This window comes from Acomys minous, assembly GCF_964271855.1.
Source record: "Acomys minous genome assembly, chromosome: 14".
Classification (NCBI taxonomy): Eukaryota; Metazoa; Chordata; class Mammalia; order Rodentia; family Muridae; genus Acomys; species Acomys minous.
In genome coordinates this window covers 8,403,793-8,413,853 of record NC_140496.1, presented here as the reverse complement: position 1 = coordinate 8,413,853, position 10,061 = coordinate 8,403,793, and the positions used below count along the sequence as shown (strand labels likewise).

Below are 10,061 nucleotides of genomic sequence, written 5' to 3'. Positions count from 1 at the left end.
GAGTCAGAGTCAGGGGAGGAGGAGCCCGGGAGGAGGCAGGCTGCAGGGCGGAGCGAGGGAGGGCTTCCCCGCCTCCGCCTCCCTCCCGCGCCCTCCGCCCCGCGCCGCCCCGCCCCCCTCCTCCCCAATTAAATGACCCGACGCTCGGGCCGGCGCCGGAGCTCGCACATGCGGCCGCCGCAGCCGCCCGGGGCCCGCCGCCACCGCCGCCACCGCTGCGTTCCGGGCGCGCTCTCCGGCGCCGCCTGGGCCCGCGCCGCCACCCGCCGGGGACTCAGCAGCCCCGGGCACCTCCGCGGAGACCCTCGGTGCGCCCCGGGCCGCGTGCGCGCCGCCGCCCGCCAAACTTTGCGAGTTGGGCGCGGGGCCTCGGGGCGCGCGGCCGGAGCAGCGGCAACCGCGAGGCGCGCGGAGGCGGGCGCGGCGGCCGGGCCATGAGCGGCCGGGCGGCGCCGCTCTCCCGCAAGCAGCGGCTCATGGCAGCGGCGGGCGCGGCCCTGTCGTGCTTCATCTGCGGCGGCGGCATCGCTCGCGGCAAGGAGCTGAAGCTGCCGGTGAGACCAGCGGGCCCCGCTCAGCCCTTCTTCCCGTTCCTGCAGCAGCAGGAGCCGGCTCCCGGCGCGCGCGGGCTGAGCGCGGCCGATGGCTGCGTGCTGGTGTGCGCCGTGTGCCGCTGCTTCCTGGCGGAGCAGTGGGCCGCCTTCGAGCGCGCGCGCACGCCCGTGGACAAGCGCGTGTACTGGCTCAAGCGGCCGCACCAGTGCGACGCGAGCGCGGGCGGCCGGCGCGGGGCCCGCGAGTGGAACGCCGAGGACGCGCGCGACTCGGAGCTGTCGGAGCTGTCGGACGCCGACGCGCTGCCGGAGCCGGAGCCCGAGCCGGAGCCGGAGCCCGAGGATGCGCACGACGCCACGAAGTCCGGAGCCCGGCGCCGGCGCTCGGGGCCCGGGACGCACTGGGCTCCCGAGCCACGAGCCAGCGTGCTGAGGGGCGTCCAGGAATCCTGGCCCGGCCCCACTGCGTCCGACGGCACGGACGGCGCCGCCTCCAGCCGGGCCGCGGGGCCCCCTGAACACAGTAGCACCCCCGAGGGCAGCGACATCGCCGGGAGCCTCGGGGACGAAGGGCTAGAGCGGCCTCCCCGGACGCCCGCGGACAGCCAGGCCCGCTGCTGCTACGTCTGTGGGTCCGCGCTGTCGCCGGCATCGCAGCAGCAGATCCACGTGCAGAAGCAGGAGGCACCCGCCCAGACACCCTTCTTTCCCTTCCTGTGGCTGCACAGCCCCCCGCCCGGCGCCCAGCCCATCACTGAGGCGGGCAGCACCCTCGTGTGTCCCTGCTGCTTCTCGTCCCTCACGCACCAGTGGCAGAGCTTCGAGTTGGCCAACGTGCCGGTCCTGCAGCGGCTCTACGTGGTGCCCCTGAACAGTCACGCCCCCGGCATGGCCTCCAAGGCCCGGAGACTCCCTAGAGAGGAGGGGCCCACCACCACCACCGGGCTGCTGCGAGAGGCCTGTTACCTCTGCGGGGAGGACTGTACACGGGATGCCCGGGCCGTGCCCTCTCGCATCGTTAATGGCAACTCAGGGGGCTCCATGCATTTCCCCTTCCTCAGCCTCCTGCCGTGCCCGCCTAACGCTCGGCCTCCCAACAAGCGCTGCGAGGTTCGCAGCTGCCCCAAGTGCTTCAGCGTCTTGGAGGACGTCTGGGCCCTGTACCGGGCATCGCACAACCGCGAGCTCATCAGCTCGGTACAAGGATTCCTGGGCAGGTACCACCAAGCCTTCTCCGCCTCAGACCCCACGCTGAGCGAACTGCCCGCTTCTTCTTCGCAGGGAGGAGGCCCGCTTGCTGTCTGCTACATCTGCGGGGCCGAGCTGGGGCCGGGCAAGGAGTTCCAGCTAAGTATGAATCCCGCTAGCCACCTGGGCGAGAAGGAGCCCTTCTTTCCTTTCCTTACTGTCTATCCGCCAGCTCCACGGGCCAGGCCTGCAGACTCCACGGGCCTGGTGGCCACCTGTGTGCTCTGCTATCATGACCTGCTTGGTCAATGGCTGCAGCACGAAGCCAGAGCCGCTCACCAGGCTGTCAGCGCCTGGTCTAGGCAGTACCAGGTGGACACGTTTGTGTGCTTCTTCTGTCAACAAGAGAAGAAACGGTGTCTGGGGCTGAAGTCAGTGAGAGTGGCCAGGCTGCCCTTGTTCCTGTACACCCTGAGAGCCAGCCACAGCCTGTTGGTGGATGACGGCCGGCAGCTGATCATTGGTGCCTGCGTGGAATGCGGGACCCTGGTTTGTGCAGGCCAGGGGCTCGCCAGCCAGGGACCCATGGGTTGGAGCTCCCCAGCCCCAGGAGTGACAAAGGTAAGCAGTGGCTTTCATCTTCTGGAGCATCTGTGTTGTCAAAAAGGAGAGATGCTCTCTGTTCCTTGGTTCAGCGTGGCGTGTCCCAGCAGGAGGTGTTCTCTTTGGTTTGCTAGCTTGGCTGACCTTGGCAGCGTGGGGCCGGAGGTTGGAGGACCTCGGGGGCAGGAGTGGAAGAATAGCAGCAGGCATGGGGGCTGAAACTGGGCGGTTGCCGCGAAAATCTATCAAACGGAGGAAGTTCAGGGCAAGGCTGTCGTCCGCCCGATAACATTGGTAATTAGTGCAGCCACGCAGGTCACCCGGAGGTCCCCGTGGCGAGTTCCTCTCACTAGCTCCTGGCTGCCTCGTGTTCTTCCCAAGATTCCCACCCAAGCGCCTTCCGTTTTGAGTCTTCCTGATGGCTTTACGAAGCAGATGGCAATAGATTCCAGACGCGTAGGTGTGGGACACGGACCGGCGCGCGTGCGGGACTCGGTTGGTGGCCTGGACAACCTTTGCTGTGGATAGAGTCTCTCTTTGTGGAGCTGAGCCCAGGCCTGGGCTCTTCTCAGGATGCCTCTGCCTGCCTGGTAGGAGGCAGTTTGGGCCCTGGGACGTTGAAACCCAGCTTTGTAAGAACCTGGGGCAGGAGCTGGCCAGGTGGCCCTGGTGAAGGCTGTGACAGGCAGGCGTCTGAATTACACTCACTGTCTCGCCCTTGGGCTGGGATCCTGATTACTAACAGACTCTCCTGTCCTGCCTCTATGGCAGCGACTGGCCAGGGCCCTGCGGGGAGACACAGGGCGGGTAGGCAGGACCAGCTCAGGAATGGTTGTTTTTTTGTGTAAACTGTCTGGGTCCCGCAATTGTGCTCACATGTACACATGTATGTGTGTGTCATGTCTGGGCCTGAATGCTGACCTAGGAAGCAGCCCGGATGTGCCTGGGTACCCCTTTTCCCAGCTCACAATCCCCCACTCACACACTGCCTGGATCCTTCCTTCCCAGAGTTGGCTGTTGGACTGGAGGTGCCCTTAAGGCTTTGATGGCACCCCACCCCCACCCCCACCCCCGCTTTTCACTTTTCACTGTGAGGACTCACTTGCTTCTGGCATAGGACATCAAGCCTTTCGTTAGCCACAGGTGTGTGACAGCCGATGCTGAGGCTGTTGCTAGGTCTTGGAAGGGACAGCTCCCGCAAGGCCTGAAGTGCAAGAAGAGCTTGGCTCCGGGGTTAGGACAGGCCTGGTCCCGGCCTGCCGCTGCTGTCTTCGCAGCGACGCTGTCTGCCAACAAGTCCTCATTCTGGCTGAGCTCAGTTCTCTTGGCCCAGAAGTAGGAGTGCGGGCCACATGGTTTGTAGGGACATTCTGATAATTGAACAAAACGGGGGACATTTGAATTTCCCTAGGCCAAGCTCACTGTGTCTAAGCCGCCCCTGATGCCTCTCTGTTTGGGCAGAAGACATGGGGGCAGTTTTGAGGGTGTAAGGCTACAGCCACAGGCCGGGGGGCTTGCTGGAGGTTTGCTATGGTGCTGTGTGGGTGGTTGATGCTCCCCTGGGGGCGTGAAGTTTTCTCTGTAGAGTGTCTACCTTGGGCCAGTTTGACTTCAGTGCAGAAACTCAAGTAATCAAAAGAGGCTGGGGTTCTCCCCCCCCATACTCCTCCCCCAGGCCAGGTGGGGTGGGGAAGTGATAGCAGTCTGTGTGGCCCCTAGCCCATTCCTGTGTGCACCCAGGGGGCTTAGCTGAGCAGTCAGCCACCTTCTGCCCTGTCCTTGGCCTGGCTCACCTTGTCCCACGGACCTTCTTACTCCCACACTGAGACTCAGGTAAGTCCCATGACCTTTGACCTTCTCACTGCCAGCAGGTGCCTGAGGGTTCCAGCCTGGGGCTCAGGACCTCCCCCTTGGCTTAGCTCCAGCAGTTTGCCTGAGTCTCAATGGAACCTGGTAAAGTAAGAAAAAAAGTGTAGAGACAGGAAGACTCCTGGAGCCCTGGGCATGGGAAGACCCTACCAGGGATGAGGGGACAGAGAGCCCCAGATCTGGTAGCCTTTGCAGGAAGGAAGTGCTTGATCTCCATGCTGTACAGAAGGGACTGGGCTGTGTCTGCAGCCCTCAGGGATTGATGAGGCCGGGCCAGGCCTGTGCTGCAGTGTGTGTGTAGGGGGGTGGCAGGCATGTCTCAGACTCCTCTATAGTGATGGCGGGAAGGAGGGGTCATTGAGCTCCCAGGGTCCAAGGATGCTGGGAACGGAGCCCTCTGCCCTCTGCCCTTCCTCTGCGTTCCTATTCTTCCATTTATCCCACAAATATTTATAGAGAGCCTGCTCTGAGCCAGGCACTGTTCCAGATGCTGGGATCCGGTGGCAGGCACAGCCTGCAGTGTCCCTGGGGAGGGACAAGCACAGAAGGTCCAAAAGGCTGTTTCCCGCAGCGCTGAGAGCCGTGAGGCCGTCAGCCAGACTGGGTGCACTGCAGAGGGCCAGGCTCCCCGGGCTGTCAGGAGTGGATGCATAGGCACAGCCTCTCCCTTGTCCCCAGGCTGGCTCCGTGAGTCACCCCCCCCCCCCATACCCTCCCATCCCCACCCCCAGGTCCCCGAGCTTCAAATTAGCCTTCCTTTCTTCCTGTGTGTTGTCTGAGGACTTAGCTGGGAAGCAGAAGAGCCTTGCAAGAGGCTAGGCTAGGAGAGACATTTGGTAGGGACATGGCATGTTCCAGAACCTCCTGGAATTTTGGAACCCTAGTAGCTTCTCCCTGGCGTGAATCAACTTGAAAACATCTGAAAAAGACTGTCTAAGAAGACAGAGGAAGGGGAGGAAGGGAGATGGTATATGGCACCCTCCAGTTGGGGTGCCGGCCGGGGACCCTCCTTCAGTCATTTGGTCTTCTTCTAGAGCTTGATGCCCTGCACGTCACGCCACCCTGGTTGCTGCACGGGTTGGGCAGTGGCTAAATTGGGCCAGAGAGGGCTGCAGCTTGCCCTCTCTTGGCCTGGCATCCCTACATTCCCCCTACCCCCCACCCCGCTCCACGAGATCGGTGGAAAGACCCCAGGTTTGCCATAAGATAGATCTGGCCTGAATCATTCTACAAGAAGCAGGCTATGTGACCTTGGGTCTGACCCTTGACCTCTCCGAGCCTTGCTTTCCACGGTTGAACGACGATGCTGCTTTGTGATGGCAGAGTTAGGGACATGGCTCCCTTTCCCCAGCATGCCTCGTTGCTATCTGTTGCTGTTGTGAATGGCCGCTTCTGTCTGTAGTCTGTCCTGTCAGAGCAGATGGTAGGGTGGCCAGATTATGAGGTGAGTTTGGGGACAGCCTTGTGAGGAGCTGACTCCCAGGCTGCTGTTCCCGGTCTGTATCCATGGTTACCACATCTTCTCAATGCTCCTGTGGAGGGTCTAACCCCTCCCCCCATACTGTCTTAGGTGAGAAAGCCCAGAGAGGTTATGTAGCTTGCTGTGGTCACCCAGCAGTTCCTACAGGGTAAGCACTGGGCCTGGGCTTCTGTTCTAGAATCTGTCCCACTTTCTACCCTGTCCTGCCCTCTGTCCCCTCTGGCCTACAGCTGTGACGGAGGCCATGGAGGGTCGCCGGCTCTTCATTTGTGTGTGTGCCATCCTAGAGGCCCAGGAAGCTCCTGTGGGAGGAGGGGACCCCGTTGTCCCTGTCATTCCCCCACTTTCTTCACCCTGGCCCCCTCCTCTCTCTTATGGCCAGGTGCTGCCTTTGGCTGGCTCCCATCTTCTGTGGGAAGGTGCCACCCCCTGAGGCTGCCCTGTCCTCTCCCAGGCACCGTGGCAACATGGACTGATGGAGCCTGTGGTTCGGTACCCGCTGTGCCCCAGCCTGTTGCCAAGAGTCACCTGGACAAGCCCTCAAGCCTAGTTGTCACTGCGTCTCATCTAGGCACATTGCAGGTCTGCAGAGCGCTCTGTTGGGATGGCTGAACATCTGTCCCCTGCTTCTTGGCACACAGCCATCACCAGCTTCCCACTCTACACGGAGGCTCTGGCCAGCACCATTTGCCTCAGGTCCTCAGGGTACCAGCTTAGGATCTTTCTAGAAGGTGCCAGACAGAGCTGGCACCTTCTTCCTGGCAGCAGCTGGACAGCTGAGCTGTGGGCCTCTCTGAACCCTGGACCCCTCCCTCCAAGGGATGTCTATGTTTTCTTGCCGGTGTGGGAGCCTTCTCCTCAGAAGAATAAATTTTCCAGATGCCTTGTGCTAACCCTGGAGGAGGTTGGAGCCTACTGGGAAAGAGGAAGTGAAGGCAAAAGGTCTTAAAAACTGAGCCTTCCCTGGAAGCAGGGTGGGAAAAGGGAAGGGCTGAAGGCCAGCCGAGTTTGCAAGGCTGCAGGCCTCATGTCTGCTCAGCTCTCTTGGGACCTTGCCCTGGCAGGAGTCGGGCTGCAAGGAGTCTCTGGCAGACCTGGCAGTGATACTCGGGTTGTGTTGTTATGGCTGTGGAGGAGTCCACATCCTGAGCTCAGGTCTCTCTTGCCCCTCATATCGGTGTCTTGGTCAGACGGTGGAGGAGGACAAGACTTTGGCCCTCACTTTCTGTTTCCTGGGTCACCTGTGTAGGAAACACATGGGGCGGTGTGGAAGGAGCCTCTAGTCTGCCACGTGGTTGTTACTTAGTTCCCCCATTTGTCATAGTAGCAGGACTGGTCTCCAGGACAGTCCTATGTTAAGGCCCTGGCTTGTGGTATGTGGGCGCCAAGCTGTGGGGTTAGGAATGGGAGCCTGCCCTCTGAAGGGTGGGGTCTGAAATTCACTGCACAGGGCCAACGAGATGGCTCAATGGGTAAAGGTATTGGCTGTGCAAGTAGTAGGACCCGAGTTCAATTCCCTGAACGCCAGAAGAGCTGGAACGCATGTAAAAGTGGGAGAGAACGCCACCCACAAAGTTGTCTTCTGGGCTCCTACATATGTGTGTGACAGCATTCAGGAGCCCCTCCCCCACCCAGCCATATTCATCCAAAGAATAATAAATTGATATAAATTCACCATACAGGGGCTAGAGAGATGGCTCAACCATCAAGAGCACTGGCTGTTTCTCCAGAGGACCCACGTTCAATTCCCAGCACCCCCGTGGCAGCTCACAGCACTCTAACTCCAATTCTAGAGGATCTGATGCCCTCTTCTGGTCTCCATAGCTACTGTGCATGTACATGATGCACAGACGTACATGCAGGCAAAACACCTGTAAACAAAAAATAAAGCAAATATCCTGCACACTCTCCCACACGCACTCACACACACGCGTGCGCGATTCACTGTACAGTGACACACTCCATAACACCATGAGATTCTGGCCCTTGGAGAATGACATAATCGGGCCAGAATAACTTGTGCCATAAGGACCAACAGGCCACAAGGTGTGTGTACTTTGCCAGTGGCTTCCATATAACACAAGCTGATGAATCATGTGTGCTATGCTGGTGACCCAGCTGATGGTCGCTTCTTTCTCAGCTCCTCGGTCCCTGGCTTCACACAGATTCCACCCTCCAGATACAAGCACACATCAGCACTTGCAGTGCCTACAGGCAGAACACCTGTCCACTGGGCCTCAATTTTACCTCTGTAAAATGGACATGTATGGTGATGCGAATCACCTTTTGGAACCAGTGCTCTAGTGATGCTGCCCACAAAAGCACTGTTTCCCCTCAGAATGTGGCACACAAGGTCTGCCTGCGGGTCACGCTCTAGGAGCCAGATGGGTCGGGACCGGTGCAGTTGGAGGACGTGGCTCAGGTGACCCCTGACCTTCCCTGCCATCCTCCCTGCTGTCCACTGTGCTCTTCCTATCTGGGATCCTCTTGCCATCTGCTAACGTGGTGGCTCCGCTTGTTTCCCCCCCCCCCCACTGCCCATCCCTCCTCTGGCCACCCAGGGAGCCTGTGGATGGTGGATGTCCTGTGGCAGTGGGGTCCTTATCACTTAGCAGGTTGGAGGCCCAGGCTGAGGAACCTAAGACAGTTCAGGACCAAGAGACTAACAAGACTGGGAAGGATCAGGTTGGCACTTACAGGGGAAGCTGGGTCCTGGCTTCCACCCTCCCAGCCTGGATTTAAGAGTCTACAGGCAGCCATTGTCACCAGCTTCTAGACCAGTGGTTCTCAACCTGTGGGTCATGGCCCCTTTGGGGTCACATATCAGACATCCTGCATATCAGATATCTACAATAGGATTCATAACATTAGCAAAATTACAGCTATGAAGTAGCAATGAAATAATTGTATGGTTGGGGGTCACCACAACGTGAGGAACTGTTAAAGAGTCGTAGCATTAGGAAAGTTGAGAACCATGGCTCTAGACAGCAGCAGCAGGAGAGTTGGCACACTGAGCCCGCCAGACCCTTGGGCTCACTTGTTTCTTGCCTTTGGGGGAGGGGGCACAGTGAAGGTGACTGACTTTTCAGACATCCAACATAATGACCTGGGCATGGGACTCGTGGGGCTTGGCCTCCATCCCATCATCAAGCCCAGAAAGGCCACAAAGACCCAGAGGCAGCCCAGGGCAGCTTGAGGCTTGACACCTTCAGGATGTCTTGTGGGTCACATCTGATTGGTTAAGACCCCTTGCCACAGATCCCTTACAAGAGATTTTGTGTTGCTGCTGGTCTACGCTATTTTCCCTCTTACCTGATCGTGTGACTTCTAGGGTTTGTATGAACAGCAGGGCCTAGGTCCTTCAGAGCACATCTGTACAGCTGCATATGGTGTCAGGCCCAAAGTGTTTGTTAGGGTGGAACCCGCTTCTATGCTAGCCGAAGCCTGGAGGCAGCCAGTGGGCATCCATCCATCAGGGGCCAGAAGTCTGACTTTGTACCCCTGGCCATGTGGGCTCCCACGGAGAGAGGGCTTCTCGGAGACAGAATCAACTGTCCTGATTCCTGTGGGAGCTGAAAGCACACTCGTGTTCTTCTAGTCACAGAGTGGCTACTTATTAGTGGGGCACTGAGAATTGCCTCAGGTGCCCTCACGTGGAGGCAGTGCCATTTGGAGCCTAGCCTTGGCCTCAGCCTCATGACCCAGGGTAGGCAGACCCCTGTGTATATGTGCGGGGGGGGGGTTCGGGGGGCTCTGCTCTGCTGTTCCCCATTGTGTACTCGCCCATTGAGTTCATGCTGTTCCTGGTTCCAGATGTTGGGGAGAGAAGTGGCTCTTGTTGGTGGCTCTGGGGGAGTGATTTCCAGTTCCTCGGTCTGGGGTAACTGTCACTGGGTAGGTGGATGGGGTCTTGGTGCTGAGAGGCATGCCCCCATGTGGGTCAGCAGCACAGGTAGGTGGCAACAGCAAATGTCCATGTTGACTGATTACCAGAGCTGGAAGCTGTGGCCCCCAGGTGGGACTTTAGACACTCTGGGCTGGGCAGGGCGTCTTCAGTGAAGCCGCAGAGGCATTCGCAGAGATGGCGTGCCACTGTGTGGGAAGCTGACAAAACAGTGGCAGGGACAAGCTTCTTGGGTGAGCCTTTTGGACAAGTTTATGAGGAGGTTGGTTCCTTTCTTTCTACTACCCCCTTTAGAGTGACCTTGTGGTGACAGACAAGGCCAAGTGCCATCAGGATGGGACCACTCTGAGGTTGGTGCAGACTCTACCAGGCTACACCTTTGGAGAGCAACTGTCTCTGTCACTTGCAGCTCTGCTGGATGGCAGGGAGTGGCCCAGCTGCTAGGCTGGCTCTGTGGTCTGCA

General features: G+C 59.4%; 1 protein-coding gene across 3 annotated transcripts in view; it reads left to right on the top strand.

The window, feature by feature from the left end:
- The first annotated feature begins 431 nt into the window (after nucleotides 1-431).
- The window catches only part of GSE1 (Gse1 coiled-coil protein), a 345,746-nt gene continuing 336,116 nt past the window's right edge, over nucleotides 432-10,061 (top strand). Inside the window, exon 1 of one of the 3 annotated variants that reach the window (XM_084756158.1) lies at nucleotides 432-2,363. In XM_084756158.1, the coding sequence (XP_084612284.1) occupies nucleotides 435-2,363 (1,929 nt within the window). In that variant the 5' untranslated portion in view covers nucleotides 432-434. The remainder of the gene's footprint in view (nucleotides 2,364-10,061) is intronic. The other 2 variants (XM_084756157.1, XM_084756159.1) reach the window with 2 other exon arrangements.